The sequence below is a fragment of the Canis lupus genome, chromosome 9, assembly GCF_003254725.2.
Source record: "Canis lupus dingo isolate Sandy chromosome 9, ASM325472v2, whole genome shotgun sequence".
NCBI classification, from domain to species: domain Eukaryota; kingdom Metazoa; phylum Chordata; class Mammalia; order Carnivora; family Canidae; genus Canis; species Canis lupus.
In genome coordinates this window covers 13,628,528-13,653,288 of record NC_064251.1, presented here as the reverse complement: position 1 = coordinate 13,653,288, position 24,761 = coordinate 13,628,528, and the positions used below count along the sequence as shown (strand labels likewise).

Sequence of the window (24,761 nt, the reverse complement as noted above, 5' to 3'; positions counted from 1 at the left end):
GTGGCTGCTGATAGCAGGTTGTGTCAGCGTTTCCATTATGAAGCTCAGCTTTAAATCTGCTTCTGAGATGGACACACAGTCTTCCAGGCAAAGGGCACTTATTCCATGCCTGGTCACCCATGTGTGGGCACAGGGCCTCGGCCTGCATGTAGAGGCTGCTTGGGCTGTAAGGATGCTTCTGGAGGGCTTTCTGGAAAAGCTGGTTTTCTGTGAGATGCTTCATTCTCTAAGCAGCTCTTGGAAGACATCTGCATTTGGGTTTGGGGTAAAAATGGGGCTCTGGTCTTAACTTTTTTTTTTTTTTTAAAGAGAAATGCCACATTAGGTATTTGAAAAGAGTGTTTTTCCCTCAAGGCTTGATCAAGAAAATATTTTTGTCTCTTTACTCTCCTGTCTCATTTTTTTCAATCTCATTTTTCATAACTTATGTAAGACTTGTTTACATACTGAAGACTTTTTCAACCCAACTACTGAATAGTTCTTTCATTTATCACCCATGGCCCATTCATTGTTCCATTAATTCACAGAGAGCCAGTTTAGGGCAGAGAATCTTCTACCTCTGATGCTTCCCATTGAGGTATTCTCTGGCCACAGGACCTGTTCCTTGGCAGCTGAAGTGGAATGTGGAAAGATCAAAGGACACAGAATTAAAACCCTGGGGACCTCAGTCTTGTCTGTTGTTAATTATGCGGCCTTGGGCAATTTATTTAAATATCTTTCAAGAGGAGTGTCCTCATCTATAAACTGAGCCTAAGAGTAGCCACACCTTAAGCTGTGCTGAATGTTAACTGAGATAATATATAACACAATGCTCTCTTTTTTAAGATTTTATTTATTTATTCAAGAAAGACACAGAGAGAGGCACAGAGACCTAGGCAGAGGGAGAAGGCAGCTCCTTGCAGGGAGCCCAATGTGGGACTTGATCCCAGGACCCAGGATGACAAGCTGAGCCAAAAGCAGACGCTCAACTACTGAGTCACCCACGTGCTCCCATTCCTTATTATTTTATTGTCCATTCTGACTCACAGACCCAGCCCACAACAAATTCAAGGACACACTGTAGTGCCTTTAGATACCACTCACATCATTTAGGTAATCTCTACACCCAATGTGGGGCTCAAAACTCACGCCCCTGCTATCAAGAGCTGCATGCTCTATCGACTGAACCAGCCAGGCACCCCATCCATAGCACTCACATCATTTAGAAGGATGACAGAAATACATGAGCCATTAACACAATTCTCTTAACTAGAATCTCCATTAAGAAAAGGTCAGGGTGAGTATATAAAACAGGGGGAAGTCACAGTAAATCTGATGAGAACTCTCCTGCATCAGGGGCAAGGTCATCCCCAGGCTGGGTGGCAGCTGCCGGTTGGCAGGTGGCATGTGTCCAAAGTCTTGCACAGACTGTGGAAAATCCATAAACAGTTCAGGACAAAGACTTTTGCAGAGCTGTCCTTCCTTCCACATGGGAAGATATGCTGAGTAGTTTTGGCTGTGGATATTTTGAGACGTCCTCTGGCACTTGATCTCAGCTGAGAAAGGCACACAGGGACCAAAAGGTAGGAAAAATAAATTGTTTGGACGTTGGGCTCTAGGAATAGAGTTGTCATTTCAACTTTGCTCCTGTCAAGGAGCCCTTAGGTTTATCATTAGCCCTGTTTTATTTTTAACTTATTTCCTTTGCCTTTGGATCTCTGGGGGCCAGTCTCATGGTGTTTTCCACCTAGATCCTTCTTTTCTCAGGATCTGATCATCTTCATCCCGCTTGGCATGTGCCACCAACTTACCACCCATCTAGTCCCCAGGTATCTGACTTGAGGCAGACTCAAGATGACCCAGCTGTCCTTCCCCCGTACTTGAGGATGTATAAAAACTGAAGACACGTTTGGAATGCCATTTTCCTGACTATTCTAAAGTTGATCAACATGCTTTACAAGGCACTAAACCCCTGAGAAAATTCCTACTAATAAAGAGTTTTTGAAAAAACAAGATCATAAAGGATATCATTACAACCACAATTCCTTTCAGGAATATTTGCTGCCCTATAAAACTTGGAAGGAGGAAAATGCTTCTTCTTCTTCTTCTTTTCTTTTTTTTTGACATTGCTCCTGTAACATGGGAGGGACTGTTTCCCTTGCCTCGCTAGAAAATTTAAACCCTCAGCCAGGCTTTAAAAACTCAGGTAGCAGATTCCACATACAGTCATATAATTCAATTTTTAGAGCCAAATATAGCATATTAGTTATACGAGAGCTTATGATCCAAGGCCAGACTGACCTAGAATCAAGTCCCAGGGCTGATGCTAGCTCTGATCATGGGCAGACCACTCGCTCTCATTAAGACTCAGTTCTTAGCTGTAGAATGGGGATAATAATAGTGGTGAGCATTTAGTAAGATCATGACTATAGATAGGCTAGCAGGATGCTGGGCTCATGCTCAGTAACTATTCCTGCCAACATCCATATGACTGTTACCACTACTACTTCCCCACTCTTGAAGAAGTCACTTCCTAGCGGGGGACAGCTGGTTTACCCTCTTCCCCTCTGCCTCCCTTCCACTGACAAGAGGGACAAAGGAGAGCCTGCTTGCTCCTCCTGTACTTTGCAAAAGGGCCATTAGATGGGGCCCTGCCTTCATCACCCAAGTCAGCAAGTGGCTCAGATTCTGGACTTTGGAACCTGGGGAAAAGGTGTGAGAGAACTATTGAATTCTGTGATTACTGCTCGGATTGAACAAATGAACCCCCTGGCTCTGGTTAAGAGGTGGCTTGAGGTCTGCAATGCAGCAAACCCCACAGCCCCTGTGGTTTGGCACTGTGTGGAATGAACTGGATTGCCTGCATGGAGAGGAAGTGGACTCCCTTGGAACATAGAGCTCAGTAGTGAAGACGCAGCATGTGCGGAATCATTAATCAATCCATTTCTAGAAAATGATTATAAAGACTCCTTGGGAGTCAATTCCTAGAGGTTAGTGGTCACTTATAGAATGACTGGCACTCCTCCTGCCAGGCTCATGCTGCCTAGCCACAAATGCCTCACTGTCAAAGGGTGTTACTTACAGATCACGGATCTGGAAAACTTGAGTCCCTCAATTCACTGAATCAGATCCAGGGAACCATGGTTCTGCTTTACTCCAATTCATGCCTACAGAACTTGAGATGTCAGTGTCCATGTGGACAATCCATCCAATTCCAGAGCCTAATTCTCTCTCTTTTTTTTTTTTTTAATTTTATTTATTTAATCATGAAAGACACACACATACACAGAGAGAGAAAGAGAGAGAGAGAAAGGGGCAGAGGCACAGGCAGAGGGAGAAGCAGGCTCCATGCAGGGAGCCTGACGCGGGACTCGATCCTGGGACTCCAGGATCATGCCCTGGGCCGAAGGCGGGGTTAAACTGCTGAGCCACCAGGGGTGCCACCTAATTCTCTTTCTGCTCATCCTCTGATGACCTGCACTTCTAAGTCTCCTTCCTACCCACTTCCTTTTAAGTCCCCAACATTGTCTCAAACTTCCTGGAAATTATTCCACTTCTGAAATCTGAGAACGCTGGTTGCTCTTTCTTCAGCCTCAACTTTCACCCCTCATTCTCACTCCCAGGCACCTCCACCTTGACCCGGCCTAACTCTCCAATCCCCAAGACCTTCCACCACACTCAAGACTCGTTAGGACCTTGACTTACTCACTGGATTTTTCCACACCCTGCTAAACCCACCCTGCAAGCAGATCTTGGATCAATTCAACCATTTCCTCTGCTCCTAGACGCAGGCTGAAAAGCACAGCCGGGAAAGTGACACAATTACTTAGGCTGGTGGCGCTAAGTCATTCAAAATTTCTCAAATCACCAGGCTGCCAAACGCTTCAAGAAATCCTCTTACTCTTCTGGAGTTGGTTCCCTCATCATTTCCTATATAGGTTATCTTGAACTTTCATCAACCTCTTTAAGTCCTTTTTTTCTATGTCTTTCCTTTTCTGTAGATGACTTTTCTTTTCACATTCCTAGAAAGAAGAGGTCATGAGTCATGAGGCCACTGACTCACTGGCCATCTTTCCCTTCCTGTCTGGGAGGTTCAGGAAGACCATTCCCTCTACCTTCTGGGAGCAGACTCTTCTACTTCCAAAATCTCACCTGCTGGCTCCTTCTACTCAGTATTTCACAGGCAAGGGTGAGTTTTCAACATTTTATCAGTCAATGAGCCCACATTCGTGTTTTGTATTCCATGCCTTTCCCTGGGTCCACTTATTAAATATAGCCCTTCATTCACTTCTCATCTATAGTTGCTAACCAGAAGTCCATGATCAGGGTTATGGCGATCCTTTTCTGTGTGATCTGTCTTCCCTCTGAAGCAGCTTTTAATGGCTTTTTAAAAACCTCTGATACTCTGGAGTTTCATGACAATGTGATGAGGTCTGGACTTACTTCTGCTTCTCTCTGTCCTCCTCAGGGAAGCAGTAGAGGGTAACCAGACCACTTGGTGTTAAATCCTGCCACCTCCCTGTGGCACTACCACCTATCCAAGGCAAAAACCTGAATTATCTCAGGCCTCTGAGCCAGTCTTCCCATCCCATTCCCAAATTTAACTCAGCACCCATGCTTCTCCATCTTCCTAATTCCCTCTGGTCTTATTTCTGCTGTTGCTGCTTTCGTTAAGATTTGGCCTGTGTTCTTTCCCATCTGATCTACCACAAATCTGTTTTCTCAACTAGCCTCTCCCTGCATTCAATCCTTTCTTTCTAGTCCCATTCTCCCTCCTGTGTTTGTTTGTTTTTTGTTTTTGTTTTTGATTTTATTGGTTTATTCATGAGAGACACACAGAGAGAGGCAGAGACACAGCAGAGGGAGAAGCAGACTCCATGCAGGGAGCCCGATGTGGGACTCGATCCCAGGTCTCCAGGATCACGCCCTGGGCCGAAGGCAGGCGCCAAACTGCTGAGCCACCCAGGGATCCCCTCCCTCCTGTGTTCTTTATAGCACATTACGCTGCAATGACAGGATCTGCCTCCCCAAACTGCCAATTCCTGGTACTAAATAGATGCTCAACACAGTTTCTCGTGCAATGAATTAACCTCCTTTCAGTGCAAAAAAAGGACTCCCCAGATTCCCACTGGGAAGTTAAGACAAAGGGATCAAGGAAGACCATTGGTATTTACTAACCACCTATCAACTGTAGGAAATGTGATATAGGTGGCTTTAACAATTATTTGGTTCAGAATGTTCCTTATCACTTAGAAAATTGATCCAAGGGGGGTAAGAAAAATCCAGGGGGAAGAATATTCCAAATATACGAATTTACTACACCTCTGGGAAAAAAGGAACAGTCTTTCAACCAGAAGAATACATTCTTGACAGTTGGGAATAACCCAACTTTACTTATTAAGGAAAATCTAGGTCTGTTGAAAACAGCTGTAGCTCCTCCATCTTTTGAGGCTGGTGCTGACTGCCCTTGAGACAAGGTAGGACTCTTCAAGTACATTACTCCAACTTTGCAGCAAGAGGAACCTGTTCAAGTCCCTGAAGGTTTCACTCAACAGAACCACTTCTTGACTTTGTCAGTGTAACCAAACACCTGTTATCTGAGGGGCATTGGCTTGGAACAAGATAAAATATATAGAGTTTAAAAAGTCCTCTACATTGCACTCCCCTGTTTGTACAAGTACTAACGATAATTTTGACCCAGTGTACGTTCTGTTCCTCAACACCCCATGGTGCAAATTTACAAAGTGGGCACCAGAAGATTCAATCTTCAGGGCAGCTGGAGAACCAACCTAACAAAAACCCCCATAACTTCCAAAAATCTGTACCCAGATCAAGTCAATAATTAATTTTTATCCTTAACTATATGAGAGATTCTTCTACAACAGTAAGATTTTTCAAATACAAAGAGAAAATCTTAGGAAGAGGAAGCAATATGCAGTTACATGAACTCTTAACCAAAGCAGATTAAGCCACTCCTAAGTATCACATGACTACTTTTATTTTTTTTAAGCAAAATTGTTTTCTATTTCAAACAGTTACAAAAACCCTCAACAAAGGCATAGCATGTGTGCAACTGGTGGATCTGGTTTAACATCATCTATTTCAAGAGACCCAGATGGTTCTAAGCAAATTTAGCTGGGTGTTGAAAACAAGTCTTCATACATAAATCAAAATTAAGTTACTAGAAAAAAATCAATCTTTCCAGTGTCCTTCATTCCTGAGGACCTTCCTTAATATGTTTCATATTTCATTTCAATATTTCACCGTAGTTTTGGCATGCCAACCAAGGTGAATTTGAGTTAATAACAAACTTAACCTCATGACAGATTTCTGATTTCCTCTGAACCTAGGTATGAGTGATAATAAAACATTTCAGCACCAAATGGTCTATTATTTGGTTTCACCCCTGAGTGTCTACTCTGTGACAGTATTTCGTTCATGCTTTTCAATGTCTATTTATTAATCTAACTGGCATAGCTAAAGAAAATTAAAATTACTCTTCATAATGGTCTGCATATTTGTTTATGACCGGCTCTTTAAAGGGCTGGGAACAAGATGGAAGATTTTCAGATGCAGCTCCATGAAGTTTATATTTAATAAGTTTATGTGCCAAACGGCTGTAAAGTCTGATGGGCTATAAACAGGACTTCAATAGGTATTAGTGCGGAAATATGATTTAAATATGATTTAACAGCTTAGTATTAGAATTGCTATTAGTCTCAGAATATCAAGTACAGAATTTGGTGTACAACAGCTGACCTGCTGCTTGGTTAAAACACATAGTCTGTGTACAAGTAGAGGAGTACATGGAAGCAGCACTCTCAGTGAATCAACGGGAAAAAATTGCTTTTAGCTGTGACTACTGGAAATCATTAACTTCTTTTCCATAAGGTCACCCCCTATCATCCCCTTGCCCCTTAAAAAAAAAAAAAAAGACTAAAATTCTCGCAGAGACTTTCCCCTTGCAGGTATTTATCAGCAAGATGACATCCAGGGATTTTAGAGAGAAATCCATTTTACAAAGATGATGGCTCTGAACCCGTGAGTGGAGAAGATTCACCTGTTCCTTTTTCAGAGCTCTATCAAGTCATTCGCTTCACTAGGAAGCCAGGCAGTGCCCTGGAAAAAGTTAACACACCACCTTCCAGGCTGAACAACTGAATAGCTTATTAATCAATGACTTCTCTTTGGCAGAATTCAGTTCAATGTTCACACTTCCCATGCAGACATTATTCAGTGCTTAAATTCACTATTCAGACATCTCGACATCCTGTACAGGAGGAGGGCTCACGCTGAATTCACACTGATTTGAAGACATTACCAGTTACAGCACACACACACACACACACACACACACACACACACAAAAGCTACCATTTATAATTGCACAATGCCATCAACTCCAATACACGTTTTGTTTTTAGGGTTGTTAAAAAGTAAAAATCAATGGCAACCGTAGACTTGATGAGATATGGAAATGCCAGTTACAGCTAACTTGTTGAGAACCTACTATGTGTACCAAGCACTACTCTCAGTACTTTTTATGACTAACACAATTAACCTTCACCTGTACCCAATGAGTAGGAACTATTTTTTTTTTAAGATTTTATTTATTTATTCATGAGAGACATACAGAGAGAGGCAGAGACACAGGCAGAGGGAGAAGCAGGCTCCATGCAGGGAGCCCGACATGGGACTCGATCCCGGGTCTCCAGGATCACGACTTGGGCTGAAGGCAGCACCAAACCGCTGAGCCACCCAGGCTGCCCTGAGTAGGAACTATTGTTAAACTTGTTTATGGGTCACACTGAGGTGAAGTAAAATGCCTTAACCAGCTAAGCGGCTGACCCAGGAGTCAAACCCAAATGGTCTGACTTCAGTGCCCACAGTCTGCATCCCTCCATCATTCTGCCTCCATCCTGCCAATGACCATTTGGGAACAATGGGACTGGCATCTGTCACCTCTGAGAGCCCAGATATGCCCATCAAGATTCCCTATGGGTGAGGAAGAACCAAGGTTAGGACTGGTCCCGAAACCAGAATTCCCAACTTCCAGCCAGAAGGCCCTGAGACAGAGGGTTGAGGGCTCCAGTTTGTGATCACTCCCTCCTCCATCTTGGAAAAGTGAACTTAAAATCTCCCAGGGACGTGTGTTTTTTCAGCTTATGTGTCAGGAACCCGCTTCTGGATAGTGGAAAAGGAGAAGAGACTGCAGACATTGAAAATATGAGAACACCGCACCTTTCCTCTGAAAGAACTCAACTTCTCTGCCTGCAGATCTCTGGGAGTCTAACTCTGAAGTGGTTTTCATGAAGCATACGTAGCTGAAGTAAAATAGGAAATAAGAACCACTGTTTATGAAGTATCTGACATGCAGCCTCTCATCAAATCCTCCCAATAACCTCCTGAAGTGGGTATCATGTTCCCCTTTTAACAGCTGAGGATTCAGAACATCGAAGACCCATTATCATTGAGTGTCTGAGCCCTGCTCTACACCCTGTTGGTTCAAGGTGAGTTCTCTGAATCTAGTACATCATCCTGCTACGTGGGACTGGTCAGCTGCTAGCTTTGGGCAGATTCCTAGAGTGTCCTCATCCTTGATGCTCCAAGACCCAAAGCTGGTTGGCCACCATCTGTTGTAAGTAATCCATTCACTGAGGTGCCAACAACTGGGCTCAACAAACATAAACACAAAATTCTAGGTAAATAAACAGGAATGGTGTGCCTTATTTTTAAGTGTAGTGCACTGTTTTCCCATAATTAGGTTTCTTATGTGGGGGGAGAAAGCCAAACATTTGGGAAACAACTGCAAAGTGACAGGAACTGAAAATGGATCACAGAAAACAGGAGAGGTTTGAGTTTCGTGGGACAGAAGAGTTGGATGAATATTTTTTTTTTCAAAACTCAAGATACTCAACATCCAGAAAGATGCAGAGGATCATGTGACAAACAGCTACTACCCACCACTCAAAATGAACACATGTAAACATTTTGTCACATTTGATTCTCATTCTGCCCCTTCTTTTTCTTTCTTTTTTAAAGAAATTGTTGCATTTAAAGTTAAAATCCCTTCCTCCTCTACTCCAGGCTGGCAGTTATTGTAAATTTCTTATGAACTTAGTCCCTATTTTGACAAAATTCATATTTCATACAATATGTAAAAGTATCCATAAGCAAAATATACTTAAATGACTTTAATGGTTACCACACTTAGGTTTCTAAACTCCTTCTTCGGGAGCTTATTTTTAATACGGAGTAAGGTAGGGATCTAATACTTTATTTCTCCATTTGAAATGTCAGTTGACTCAAAAGTTATTTTCTGAGAAAATCATCCAATGTCCTTTCTCCCTATTCATTTGAGATGCTTTATCTACCATGTATCAAACTCCCATTATCAGCTTAGATCTACTTCTTTTTTTTTAATTTATTTTTTATTGGTATTCAATTTGCCAACATAAAGAATAACACCCAGTGCTCATCCCATCAAGTGCCCCCCTACTTCTGTCTTTATGCCAACACCACTACTCTTGTAATACGGTTTTGTTATCTGGTGGGATGAATTTCTTCTCCTTGTTCTTTTTCTTTCTCTCTCTCTCTCTTTTTTTTTTTTTAGAAAGAGAAAGCGCTAGTGTGTTGGGGATTGGAAGGGTAGAGAGAAAGGGAGAGAGAGAATCTTAAGAAGGCTCCATGCCCAGTGTGCAGAGGTGGGGCTCAATCTCATGACCCTGAGATTATGACCTGAGCTGAAATCAAGAGTCAGATGCTTAACTGACTGAGCCACCCATGTGCCTCTCCTCAACTTGTTCATTGTTTGAAATTTCTTCTGGCTATTTTGGACTTTTATTCCTCATTTTAGTTTTATAATCAATTTATGACAATCCTGTTGGGATTTTGAATGGAATTACATTTAATTTGGAAAAGAATTTAAAAATGGCTAATTATTTATTGTATTTAGTTTTCCCATCCAGGAACATGGAGTATTTATCATTTATTCAGGCCTTTGTTATGTGTTTTTTAGTCTATAAAAGTTAAATTGTTCCTTAAAGCTGTGTTGGTATTAACCATGGTATTTGACCTCATACAGCTGTAAATGCATTTGGTGAGAGAGATGATTACATGAGCAATTACTATGTAGCCTGACAAGTACTGTAGGGAGAGAGGCACAAATATGGTAGTATACAAACATCCAGAGAGGCACATAGCCTGGGCTCTAACCCTTAGCAGAAGGGCACACTTAGAAGGCTAGTCTCCATCATCACCATCTGCCTTTTCAAAACTTCAGGAGACATCCCATACATAGTGTGAAATTACTCAGAAGGAACCCAGGGTTTCTGCAATTCAAAAAGATCTTTAGGGATCCCTGGGTGGCACAGCGGTTTGGCGCCTGCCTTTGGCCCAGGGCGGGATCCTGGAGATCCAGGATCGAATCCCACGTCGGGCTCCCGGTGCATGGAGCCTGCTTCTCCCTCTGCCTGTGTCTCTGCCTCTCTCTCTCTCACTGTGTGCCTATCATGAATAAATAAAAATTAAAAAAAAAAAAAGATCTTTAATTCATAAACATCTTTTAAGTGAACAGAATCAATGTTAATGCTTATAATAGTTATGATTACACTAAATTTTTTCCTGTTTCATTAACAAAATCAGGATATCACTGGAAAATGGGGTGCCTGGGTGACTCAGCCAGTTAACTGTCTGCCTTCAGCTCAAGTCATAATTCCCAGAGTCCTGGGATTGAGCCCCACCTAGGGCTTCTTGCTTAGCAGGGGGTCTGCTTGTCCCCCAGCACCTCCCCCTGCTCATGCTCTCACTCTCTCAAAAAATAAAAAAAAATTTTTTTAAACCTAAAAAAAAAAAAAAAAGGATATCACTGGAAAGAGGACTAAAACCTTCTGCTTCATGGCTACAAAAAAAAGAAAAACAATAGATTTGTTGTGTAACCTTGAGTAAGTTATTTGACATCTCATTGCAACAGGTGCATAGTTCCTCAATTTTTATAAGCCTTTTAAATTAATTAATTTTTATCAAGATTTTATTTATTTATTCATGAGAGGCAGAGAGAGAGAGAGAGAGAGAGAGAGAAAGAGAAAGAGAGAGAGAGAGAGAGAGAGGCAGAGACACAGAGGGAGAAGCAGGGAGAAGCAGGCTCCATGCTGGGAACCTGACGTCACACTCTGGGCTGAAGGCAGCGCTAAACTGCTAAGCCACAGGGGCTGCCCTATAAGCCTTTTTTAAAGAAAAAAACCTACATATAAAAATAAAATTTTGTTTTTGGCTATGCCGTGTGAGAGTAAGATACATTGCATGATACTTCATTCTTAAATATGTCAGCATATATCTCCCAGGAACAAAGATACATAATGTAAAGATCACAGGCAAGAAATTTAATATTACCTTAATACTGTACCATATTATTACCTAATATATAGGTCCAGATTTAAATTTTCCCAAATGAAAAAAAAATTTTTTCCCAAATGTCCCAATGTCTTGTCCTCTGCACTGGCCCATCCCCCTTAATTCAGAATCTAATCAGTGATGTGGGCTTTAAATTTATTTATTTATTTATTTATTTATTTATTTATTTATTTATTTATTTATTTATTTTTGGGCTTTAAATTTAGTAGTTGAATTATACTTTAGTCTTAAATCTAGGGCAGTTCCCTAAGTTCATGACATGTTCCTTTAAAAAGTTTTGGCTAGTTGTTTTGTAGAACGTCTTTCAATTTGGATTTGTCTGATTGTTTTCTTCTGATTGATTCAGGTTAAAAACTTTTGGCAAGGATAATCCACCAGGATGTTGTGTTCTCCGTGTGTCACAATGGGAGGCACATTACATCAGTGTGTCCTGTTCCTGGTGGTGCAAAATTTGCCTCCTTGATGGTATCCACTAGATTTTTCTACTGTTTGCAATTAATACATAATTTCTGGGGTGATTCTTTGAGATAATGTGAATTCCTGTTCCCCAATACTGTTTCATCCAATGGTTTTAGCATCCATTGATGACTCTTGCTTGAGCCAATTATTACTGTAATAGCTGTAAAATGGTCACCTACACCTTGATAGTTGGCATTGCATTCCTAGCCCTGATTTCTGGTTTCCCAACCATGATTCAGCCTTGTCCCTTTGATGATGCTGCTTCTCACCAGTTTGGTTTGGTTAATGGTCTTCCTAATCCTTACTACTAACAGCCAAGCCTTTCTGGATTTACCACAGCATCATCAACGAATCAAGCCCAGATAAAAAGCAAATACTGTTTTACGCTATATCTATTAATATAGCCTGCATTCTGACTATATAACTTGAGAATCAGAAAGCTGTTGCATAGATGCTGCTTTTGCTCACATGTCTCTTACATCCAGCTCTCAGATCACAAATTATACCACAAATAGCAAAGGCACCATCTTAAGGAATCAAACATGATCTGTTTCCCATTGTCCTCAAAATGATACTATTAGACACCGAGGGAGCAAGGACATTGACTTTCCACTTCATGAACCAAAGTGGATAATAATCCTTCAAAATAGCAAATGGGGGTGTTTTGTGCAACCTTCTTTTTAGCATGTACTGATTTATTAGAGAAAATTGCAGATTTTGTAGGTGGCTGGTTATAATAATATAAGGTTAAAAACAGAACCATAAAAGTTGAAGACATCAGAGATCACATCTAAAAATAAAGCAAATGCTTTTTTCTTTCTATAAACCTCAATGAGAAGCCATTTGAGGAAAAGATAATCAGCTTCAGAGACCTGTAAATAGGGATTCTACAGTTCTCACAGCCACCCTACTTTACAAATTAATTTTAGCAAACTTTGAAATCTGTAAATAAATCCATCCACGTTGCCCTCTTAATGTTAAAGATACAAAAGTAATACTAATAATGAAACAAACTTCATGATGACTATTATAATAGAACTCCTCCATAAGCAGAGTTCTTTTTTTTTTTTAATTTTTTTTTTAAATTTTTATTTATTTATGATAGTCACAGAGAGAGAGAGAGGCAGAGACACAGGCAGAGGGAGAAGCAGGCTCCATGCACCGGGAGCCCGACGTGGGATTCAATCCCGGGTCTCCAGGATTGCGCCCTGGGCCAAAGGCAGGCGCCAAACCGCTGCGCCACCCAGGGATCCCCATAAGCAGAGTTCTTATGATAAAATTTCCTCTCTGTCAGTTGGTAACTTTCAATGTAAGATGTGGCCATGAGGAGAATTTTTCTGGCTAACTTTCCCATGCAATGCAACTTAGGCAAAGTCAAAGGATTGAAATGTTTACTCAATTCATCCAAAGAAGGCACCCGCCCAGGAGAAGAAACTAGATTTCCCCTCCCCAATGTGAGGATCAAACTCACAATCCCAAGATCAAGAGTTGCTTGCTCCACCGATCAAGCCACCCAACTGCCTGGGAAATGAGTCTTAGAAAAGATAATAATCAGAAGCTGGACTTGAAAGCCATGGGAAGGGAAGATCCTTCTCAGGATCAGGGTGCTCTCCATCCCGGAGCACCAGAACTTTCTTTTTGCTGTCATTTCTCTCCCTAGATAACCTGCCTCATTTCTTTCTCTGAATCATGACCTACACCTCTTTCTGAACTCCAGATTCATACATCCAACTCCTTACTTGCTGTTTCCACTGGTAAGTCTCAATGGCACCTCAAACTGATTGTGTCTCAAGTGGACCTCTTGATTCCCTTCACTGTTCCTCACTATGCCAATCAGGGTTGGTAGATAAAGCTGGATATCCTGAGATTATACTTATTTTGCCCCCCTCTAGTGCATCAAGTCCAACGGAAAGTGAGTCTGTTTCCAAAATACATCTATCCTTGCTCTCTTTACCCACTGTCATCTCTCCAGCCCAAGCTACCATTATTATCGTTGGTCTGGATTATTGCAATCACTGCCAACTGAACTCCCAGCTTCCAGTCTTGCTCTCTTACCACCTATACTCCATAGAATGGCCAGAGCAAACATTTAAAAACAGAAATGACGTAAAGCAACATGGTCTTTTAAACTGGATTCTAGAACAGCGAAAGGACATTGGTGGGAAAATCTGGTGAAATCTGAACCAAGTCCGTGGGTTTTGAGAAATGTAACAGGGTTTTATAAGATGTTAATGCTAGGGGAAGCTGGGTAAAGGGTATATGTGAACTCCCTGTACTATCTTTGCAACTTTAGTGTAAATTTAAGATATTCCAAACCAAAAAGTTTATTTTAAAACCCCATAAATATCGTATTTTGCCTTTGTTTAAAATCCTTGCATAACTTCCCACTGTACTCAAATCCAAACTCTTTGCCATGGGCTCATAGATCTTACGTAATCTCGCTTCAAATACTTTATTTTTTTAAGTTTATTTATTTAAGTAATCCCAACGTAAGGCTCGAACTCATGACCCCAAGATCAAGAGTCACAAGCTCTTCCTACTGAGCCAGCCAGGCGCCCCTGATACTTAAAAAAAAAACAAAAACAGCTCATTTCCTACTATCTAATCCTCTGGCCACTGGTCTTCTGGAATGTGCCAGGCCATGTCAGGAGCTGGGACCTTGATGTTTATTGTCCCTGTATTAGCTTGCTAGGGCTGCCATAACCAAATACCACAGATTGAATGGCTTAAACAACATAATCCTATTTTCTCACAGTCTAGAGGCTAAAAGTCCACAATCAAGGTGTTGGCAGTTTAGTTTGTTCTGAGGCGTTTCCCCTTGGCATGGAGGTGGCCATCTTTTTACTGTGTTTTCACATGGTCTTCTGCCCTCATCTTTCCTCTGGGCTTACTGGCTCTTAGTTTGTGTGTCCAAGGCCCACCCCAATGGCCTCATTTAACTTAATTACCTCCTCAGAGCCTTAGCTTCAAATACAGTGACATTCTGAGGTACTTCAACATATGGGATTCTAGGAGGATGCAATTTAGTCCCTAACAATCTCCTTTCCTAGACACCCCTACAGATGGTTGGCTCCTTCCAGGCTCACATCTGCCCTGGACCTGTCACCTCTTCTGAGAGGCAATTTTTGACCACTTGGCTTCAAGCCCAGCGCCCCCTCCACCCTACTTCATGCCTTCTTTGCATTTACTACAGCTGAAGTTGTTTACTTGCTAATTATCAGCTTTCCCCCACTCCAGGAGTAGTGGACGCTTTGTCTGTCTAATTGCTGGATCCTCAATGATTCTTAAAATGCCTGGCACATTAGTACTCAACATTTGTTGAACAAGAAATGGCTTATTGGCAATTCAGACAAAAGCAGAGTCTCGTTAAGAAATCGTCAACACAGTTAATTCCAAGGTATGACCGTAACAGAAGCACCTAATATTGTCATAGCATGTTACAGTTTATGAAGTGTTTCTAGGTAAATTAACCTGTCTGAATCCTCCGTGCTATTATGCAAGCATAATTTTCTCTACTTTTTTGATAAAGAAATCACTGCCTAAGATCACGTAGCTGGGACCTCAATACTGATCTTTTTGTTTCCCAAAGAATGACTTCGTGTTCTTTGATTACAACAGAGCTGAACTAGAAACTAAAGAGATCCATATACCACTTTTAGGGAACCTCCAAGGAGAGCTCTGTGAAGGACACAAAATCATACTTCCAAGAACTAAGCTGGACATTCTTTCCATCCAATAAGAGGAGTTTTGTTGCTGAGGAATAATGGCCAAACAAGAATAAATACGGTGCCCTAAGGCCCTCTTATTGTGTGTGTAGGTGGTGCTGGTGGTTATATAAACATGCTTTTTGTAAACTATTCTGTTTCGAGGGGTATGAAGAAGTGAAGAATTGGGAGACCCTGATTTCCTAAGTGTTCACAGTTGCTTTTAAACAGCATTTATATTTCCTTTAAAATCTAAACTTCTCAGGCATCTGGGTGGCTCAGTGATTGAACATCTGCCTTTGGCTCAGGCCGTGATCCCGGGGTCCTGGGATTGAGTTCTGCATCGGGTGCCTGCTTCTCCCTCTGCCTATGTCTCTCATGAATAAGTGAATAAAATATTAAAAAAATAAATAAATAAAATCTAAACTTCTCAGCCTGGACACCCCTAATTTCACCCCAGGGAGCTTTACAAATCCCAATGCTTGGACCCGACCCCTGACAAATGAAATCAGAACCCTGGGGGAAAAAAAAAACCCTGGGGGATGAGACAGTGGCATCAGTGAGGGCTAAAGGCCTCCTAGGTGACTTCACTATGTGGCCACCATTGAGAACCATTGGTCTCAATTCTCGAATGGGCACTGGGTTGCCTCTCCCCTCCATTAACTGGAGGATGGACTCTCTAAAATTGCAGACTCCTAATTGGAGAATTTGGCATTCTTAGAAGCAAAACGTTCTAGTCTTCTTATGTTCTGGCTGGCTGATTTAGACCAGTCTGCACCCAGGACCAATTAAATCAGAATCTCAGAGGATGGAACTCAGCTATGAGCGGTTGTGAAAATCTCTCAGGTTTAAGTCCAATGTGCAGCCAAGGTTGAGAGCCACTGCTCTCAATGGTACTGACTTTGTTTGGAAGAGGAAATAAAGGCAAGTCGCTCCCTTTAACCCCACTGAGCCACAGTAACCCAGCAGCAGCTGTCACACATGTATGAAGCACCTTCTCTCCCAGATCTAGAATCATGGCCTTGGACAAACAACAGAACCCTACTTTGGCCTGGTGCCATCCTCCCAGCACTAATTAAAACCTAAATAATTCTCATTATTATGTGCATAGAATAAATGGGCTTCGATTTAAGACAACCTTCCCACTGTGTCCTGGTTGCTGTAATCACAACTCACAGGTTTTCACAATCATAAATATATGAGTTTTATTTAACAAGAAGATATTTATAGCTAGTCATCCCACTACTTTTTTTTTTTAACTAGATATTGGGTCATGTAAAAAAAATTACTTGTATGGTAATTGATAATGGGATAACAACATGTACTCTATTCAATCACTAATCAATATGATTATCACTAGCGTCTTTCAATTTAATTATTGCTTCTTATCGTCCGTCATCAAATTTCATTAAGTTTTTGGCAGGTAGGGGAAGAAACAGGGTGCAGATAACAGTATGAAGGATGCTAGCTGAATGATAAGACGATACACCCAGAAAATGCAAAGAAATAAGCTGAGTTTATTAAATAATTTGGCAAAGCAGAGAGACCAGAGAAATACCCACTACTGCACTATTTTCTCTAGCAACTCTGCCTCCCACCGACAACTCTACACTACTCCCTGGACAGAAAAAGAGCATGCCGGCACATGCCATCTGCTTAAGGCTCTGGTGCTGAACTCCTGGATAAAGCTATCTTTTAATAATTAAAGTGAGTATTATTACAATAAATATATATTTGCCATGTTCTGATTTTGAAGCATAAGACATGTGAATGAAAACCAATGAGGTTTTCCTTTTCTGTCTCCCCAGGCCCAACCTTGAAGCAGCTGGGTGATCCAACAGCTGCTGTTGAATATGGAAATTGGAGGAAGGCAAATTGGCAAAGAAGTCTAATCAAGCCAGGGCTGGTCCGTCTGGCCCAGTGGCCTCTGAAGCAAGACCTGGGGATCCATGGAGTGGAGCCAGGCAGGGGCTAGCATGGGAACTTGGACAAATTGGGTGCCATGACAGAGAGATAGGGTGCGGGCCCCCACGGGCAGTCTCAGAGTCAGCAAGCTGGGGAGAAGGAGGCAATAGAGGGGACAGTAGCTGGCATTTCTCCCAGAGGAAGCAAATTGTGTTGACAAGCACTGCATACAAGTGCCCAGGGGCTCAGCACTTCTCTTGTGGGGCTGGACTAAGTCTCAGCATAGACAGAGAATGCTAATCCCAAACATGGGTCCTGACTTTCAGGTGGCTAACCTGGGATTTTAAGGTCCTACAGGAGTAGTGAAAGGAACTTAGCACCTGCCACAAAGGGCTATGAGATAATAAAATGACAACCATGCACATTTTTCTTGACTAGTTGAATTGCACAGAGAGAATAAACCAGAAGGTCACGCTGGTCCTAACAACCTCTAAAGACCATGGTGGGCTGGTACATCCCCTCACACCTCGACAAATGGAGCAGGTTTTACCTACTCATGAGGACAGAACCACAGAGACGAGAAAGCAAGGACCTGTGTTTATAAAGGCTAGAAGACATTTGAAAACATTCCCCGTGCCATGTTTTCCGATTGTGCTGGTTAACGCAGTTCAGGCACATCTGTTCTGTATCAGGCTTTTCCTGACAGTCCTCAGCTAAATCAGAACGTCAAAAGGGTCAAGCCCATTTCAATACCATGTGTCCAACAATTGTTTAAAGAAGTATATGTAAGTATGGAATACAGTGCAGCCATTTAAAAGTCATACAGGGAAGGATACTTTGACATGTCAAAAACAGCATACTGTGTGATTCAATTTGGGGGGAATTGGCTAAAAAATAGATTTGTTATGATCTAGTACATGAACATGAAGTACTATCAGCAGTAAACTCTGAATTATAGAAAAACTATTGGTTTTTCCTTTTTTTGGGGGGGGTGCTCTTTTGCATTTCCCAAGTACTAATTATTTTACAAGGGTTCAAGTTTAAGTATGATGTGACATTATTTTAGACATTGAGGTTTTGATGTGGTTGGCCATTAAAGCACCTCTTATATCAGGCTGTTGACAAGGATATGGTCCTAAACTCTTCCCTTGAGATTACCAACCATCAAATTACCATCAAAGGACACTAACCACCAGAGGATCCTGAACTTCCTGGGGAGAGTACCCCAGCTATTTGCCTTCTCTCCTCTTGAAACCTCTAGGAATTCTGGAGAAGGCATTCGGTGGGGACAACTGGTGAGATCTATCCAGTGGGTCAAAATCTGAGATCTGGTGGGCAGTGTTCTGATTTGAGTCTCTCCAATAAGGGGTTAGCAAACTTTTTTCAGAGAGTAAATAGTTTAGGTTTTATGGGCCAGATGAGCTCTGTTGCAAATACACAACTCTGCTGTTGTAGTATGAAGGCAGCCTAGATAATATACAAACAAGTGTGGTTATGTTCCAATGAAACTTTATTTACAAAAAAAAAAGTAGTTTCCCAATCCTTGATAAACTAACTCCAGGCTTTTTAGCTTAGTTCAAGAAGCTGAAGTGACCAGGTACAAGCCAAGTCAGTCCCTGAAAATAAAGTAATATTCTCTTATCCACACGTTGCTTTCCACAGATTGAGTTACATGTGGTCAACTGTGGTCAGGAAGCGGATGAACCTCCTTCTGACCTTAAGTCAAAAGGTCACTAGCAGCCCAATGGTACGTCACTAAGTTTACATCATTTACCACACTTCATCTCATCACGTAGGCATTTTATCATCTCACATCATCACAAGAAAGGTGAATACAGTAAGATATTTCGAGAGAGTGAGAGAGATCACATGCATATAATTTTTACTACAGAATATTGTTATGATTGTTCTGCTTGATTGTTGCTGTTAATCTCTTATTTGGGGCAGCCCGGGTGGCTCAGCGGTTTAGCACCGCCCGGAGACCCGGGATCGAGTCCCAAGTCGGGCTTCCTGCATGGAGCCTGGTTCTCCCTCTGCTTGTGTCTCTGCCTCTCTCTATCTTTCTGTCTCATGAGTAAATAAAATCTTAAAAAAAAAATCTCTTATTTGAGCCTCATTTATAGATTAAAATTTATAATAGGTATGTACATATAGGAAAAAACAGGTATATATGCGGTTTGGTATTGTCTGCAGTGTCAGGCATTCACTGGAGGTCTTGGAATGTACCCCCAACAGCGAAGGGGAAGGGGTCTACTGTAAGGGGTCATGAATGAATGCTGCTTTTTAAGCTCTTTCCAACTCTGAGGGTTTAGCAGTGGCATCTCTACACTGAAGGAAGGGAAGCCCATGATTGTGATTATGTTTTCATTTATTATGTTGGTTTTTCCTCCAGCTAAGCTATGAGTACCTAAAGTTTGAGAAATGAGTCTGTATTTTTAATACCATGCATGCAACTCATACATACTCATACTCAGAAGAGAAGGTGCTTGATATGCCGTTGCTGAATACCAGGTGAAGGAATGAGTGTCCTCCCACACCAAGCTGGTGTGAAATATAGTTGAATGATGCCCCTTGGGAACCACTCTAGCTCTGTCCAGGCAGACTCCACCTTGAAAGGGACAACCTGTCTTCCCCACAAAGACACCTGTACCTTCTAGATCTAAATCTTTAGAAAAGACTTCTAGAAGATGTTGACACAAAGAACCATAGTGTTAGTTAGGCCTGGCTAACACTTTCTAAAGGGTTTCTTAGTTCTTCTCAGGGACTGTTCTCACCTGAAAAAAGGATTTCAAGTTGATGATGTTTGTGAGTCCTTAGACCTTGCCTCATGGCAGTTAGGCACCCCCACAACACCCTGCATCCTGCTTTGCATTCCCTTGGCTCCATGAAGGCCCCAAAAGGGGTCATCTTGTCAAGAAATGCTCTCTTGACCATTTTGACACAGTCTCAATCTTCATCATTCTTCACAAATGCACAACATTGTAAGTGAAGTCGAAATTAATAAGTAAAGCAAGTAAAGCTCTGCAGCTTCTAGATCCAGGCTCTTCCCTCAGTAGGTCCCAATGGAACCCAGAGCCCAATCTCAGGGTGAGGCTCTTGATTGGTCAAAACATCCACTCCTAACGGGAACGGATTCAAAATGACATTGCCCCAGTGGAAAGAGGCTGGGGGTAAAAGCAGGTCAGAAGATGGATCTCAGCAATACTAATACTGAAGTATGGGTCTAAAAATAAATAAATAAAAAATAAATAAAGTATGGGTCTGAAAACTAGTAAGAGTCAGATTGTCCCCTTTGGCCAGGGGGACTGATTTTAATGTGGGATATGTGCATATTTGTGTATATAGGTGAACATAAGCATAGTCTAGAAAATATATACAGTATGCACACATATATTTGGTTGTATTCATTTTTCTACATAAATGTCCACAGTCACTGAGAAGATGTATGCCCAATCCAATAATCAGAAACCAGATCCTGGAGCATAACGTCCCCGTCATCCCCCTCAAACATCAATGACAATCATTCCAGATCACAGAGATTTCGCACAGAGGCGAAAGGACATAATGATGGGAAGAAAGGCCAGACAACAAAGAAATTCCAGAGAGAAATCCCAGGGAAATGGCTCCAGAGAGCAAATGCCAGAGCTTCTCTGAGATCCCAGGCACGATCCTGCAGCTGGCCCTGGTCACCCCAGCAGCTATGAAAAGTGCTGCGGCTCTCAGAGCTCCGGGGTGGGGAGATGAGGGCACAGCACAGAACGGGGGTGCTACTCACGCGGTCGTTGCTTCCTTTATTGTCTTCATACTTGGTTTCTATATGAATGGAGAATTTTGGCAGAAAGGAACACTAAGGGAAAAAAAAGGAAAGTTTCGTTAGCCTATCATTTTTCCTCCCTTCACATTCTCAGTATAGCCTCTGGATGCTCTCCTGACCATCATGTTGGGAGCACTATTCCCGATCAGAAGTGTTACGGTACTAGGTCACTATCTAAATTCAGAGAAAAACTCACCTTTGGCAACATGGACACAATTGCACCCAGAAGTTAGGCCACAGAGAATAACCAAGCAATGGAAGGCAAGTCGTTGCATTTCCAAAAGAAATACGTTCTGTGAGTCCTATCACAGCTTTTAGGAAAGCAAACCCCTGACACAGGCAGTTCCCATTCTGGGGAGCTTACCTATGGGGGAGAAGCTGCCACTGCTGGGTATCTGGGGACTCAGCCTCAACCTTTATGTAAATATTCATATAAATAAAGCTAGGGAGGTGGCATATAGCAGTAGAATGTTAGGATAACAAATTATGGAAGTCAGACACATCTGTTTTTAGTTTTGAATTTATCACCTGACAGCTATGTTTCTTTGGTCAAGACAATTTAACTTTTCGGAACCCTGGCAGTAGTAAATCAGGGATAATACTTATTGCCTAATAGTAACGTTTTGAGAGTTAAATAAAACCATGTGTGTAAAACAAGTAAATTCTAGGCCCAGAGGAAGCATTCAGCAAGTGACAGCACTCAGCATGAGGCTGCAGCTGAGCTTGATGTAAAAGGCAGCCCCTCTTTTTGTCAGCACAGGGAGGAAAAACCCCAAAAGCACACTGCCCTACTGTCTCAGTCTCAGCAAGCCACGTTCTGTGTACTCAGGAGATTTTAAGGGTTAAAGTAGCTTGAGAAGAGGGTTTTGATGGATGTTGATGCAACCTCCCTCCTGCCGGCACCGAGCTGGGCATTAACTTTCCCGGCCACAAGAGATGGGATTGAAGACTAATGGGTAAAATGACCCAGCAACTCCACTGGGAGCTGCAGGTGTCAGAGAAATGAGACTCCAGCTGATATACTCACGATCCTGAGTCTGGCTCCTTTATTTATTTATCCAACACGCCCAGAGCACGTACTCTATATATACCAGGCCCTGGTCTAAGTGCGTTCAAGTTCTTATTCATTTATTCCTCATAACCATGCCATGTAGTAGATACTATCATTATCATCCCTTTTAAAGATGAGGAAATGGAGGCACTGAGAGGTTAAGTAAATGGCTCATGGTCACACAACTTGTAAATAGTAGTGTCGGGATTACAAGACTGGTGGCCTGCTCCCAGTGTCCATGCTCTTCATCATTATCCTACCGGTTCTCAAAGTGGAGTCTTCAAAGCTGCAGCAGCAGCAGCATCCTAGAAGCAAATTCTTGGGCCCAACCCCATACCCATTGAATCAGAAACTCTAGGGAAGGGGCCTAGGCGTGTGTGTGTGTGTGTGTGTGTGTGTGTGTGTTTTAAAATGTATTTATTTATTAGAGAAAGAGAGGAGAGGCAGAGGGAGAGAATCCTCAGGTAGACTCCCCACTGAGCATGGGTTTGATCCCAGGACCCTTGACCTGAGCTGAAATCAAGAGTCAGATGCTTAACTGAGGAGCCACCCAGGCACGGCCTCCAGGAATCTGTGTGATTTTTTTTTAAAAGATTTTATTTATTTATTTGACACACAGAGAGAAAGAGATAGAGAACAAGCACAAGCAGGGAGAATGGCAGAGGGAGAAGCAGACTCCCTGCTGAGCAGGGAGCCCAAGGCAGGGCTCTATCCCAGACCCCTTGGATCACGATGTGAGCCGAAGGCAGATGCCTAACCAACTGAGCCACCGAGGCGCCCCCAGGCACCTGTATTTAAAAAGCCCTCCAGGGTAGGATGCCTGGGTGGCTCAGCCTTGAGTGTCTGCCTTTGGCTCAGGGGGTGATCCCAGTCCTGGGATAGAGTCCCACATCGGGCTCTCTGCAAGGAGCCTGCTTCTCCCTCTCTGTGTCTCTGCCTCTCTCTCTGTGTCTCGAATGAATGAATGAATGAATGAATAAACAAATCTTTAAATTAAAAAAAAAATAGTGAAATAAAGCCCTCCAGGGGATGTAGATGCTTGCTTGCATTGAAAACCACCTCACTACCCCATGCAGGGGAAGAAAAGAGTGTTCGTTATCTACAATTCAGAAGTCTACAATACTTCGCCCCATGTGCTTCATCCCCCCAAGTCCAGAATCCCGTTTCAGTGCAGCTGAGCACCCTAGCAGCATGTGTACAAGAAGGCAGGGGCCTTGGACGTGCCATTGATAATTCTGACATCACCTGACTGTGTGCGTTGGGCCTTCATCTGTCTTAATCCAAGTGAAACGAGCAAGCTGAACCGTGACTAAGGAAACACAGAAACAATCAATCCCAGTAATTGTCTTTATGGAGAATGAAGCTCTGCGATTATTCACGAACACCTTCTTTGCTGTCTCTTCTCAAAACCGTCACCCCATAACTGCTGCCCGCACGCATGCTGCCCTGGGGAGTCCGAGGAGGGGGTGCTCAGCACGAACTGACACCCTGGAGGGATCGGAGCAGCTCAGAGCCCCCATGGCGGAGTTCTTGACATGTGAACTCGGGGAGATGCACCTGCTGAGACCCTTTTAAAAATATCAAGGCTTCCAGCGAACTGATTGGTCCTTTGTAAGCCGTAATTCATACGAGAGTCAATGCAGTGCATGCACAGCGCCAGATGGCAGGAGAACAGAGCCGTCCCGGGTGGGGAGCTGGGTCTGGGTGCGTCAGAGTGGAACACTCCGCGAGGAGTGTTGAACCCCTCAACCACTTAACTAAGGTCAGACAAATGAATTTTAGCATTTGGGTATTAAGCCCAAATACGAAATGCAAAATTCTTAGGCAAATTAGCAGATGCTGTTATTTTTTGAGTCAAGGACTTAGGTTATTTCCATAACAGAAGCTCAACACTGCCAGAGGCTGGGAGTGCACCTGCTTTGGCCAGGCAGTGGGGAAAACCCGGATGGGACAGGTCAACTCTAGGCTGGTCAGAGTCTTCTCCTTCAGCAGTGGTTTGGGACTGATAATCACCTTGGGATGTCCGATGGCTGGTTCTCGGAGCCCTGGAGGTATGGTGTTGCAAGTTAAAAATCAGGAGTACCTCTGGCCTAGGGCATTTTCGGAGCTGTCACTAAAAACTTTCTGGGTAGAAGTCCATCTTGAGAGAAAGTTCTGTCTACCCTACAGTTTAGCTTCCCTAAACACCCAGCCCACGAATCCTAGTAGAGCCTTAGCAGTTAAGTGCGGTTGTTGTTTAGTTGTTGCGCTCCCCGGCTGGTTTCCTATTTTGTTTCACTACAGAGGTGATCCTAAATCCCCTTCCTTGTTTAGACCCCTCTGGCTTTCCTCCTTCCTCCCTTGCAGCTGATAATTTTGATTCATAGTTCAATAAGACCCTGCGATGGAAACACTCACAGTTTCCCTCTCCTCCACCGCAGATCTGCTTATTTTTTTA

The 24,761-nt window shown here is 42.6% G+C and overlaps 1 protein-coding gene across 1 annotated transcript in view; it reads right to left on the bottom strand.

The window, feature by feature from the left end:
• The window catches only part of PITPNC1 (phosphatidylinositol transfer protein cytoplasmic 1), a 133,373-nt gene that overhangs the window by 61,965 nt on the left and 46,647 nt on the right, over positions 1-24,761 (bottom strand). Inside the window, exon 5 of the mRNA XM_035720651.2 lies at positions 21,235-21,306. Within this exon, the coding sequence (XP_035576544.2) occupies positions 21,235-21,306 (72 nt within the window). The remainder of the gene's footprint in view (positions 1-21,234; positions 21,307-24,761) is intronic.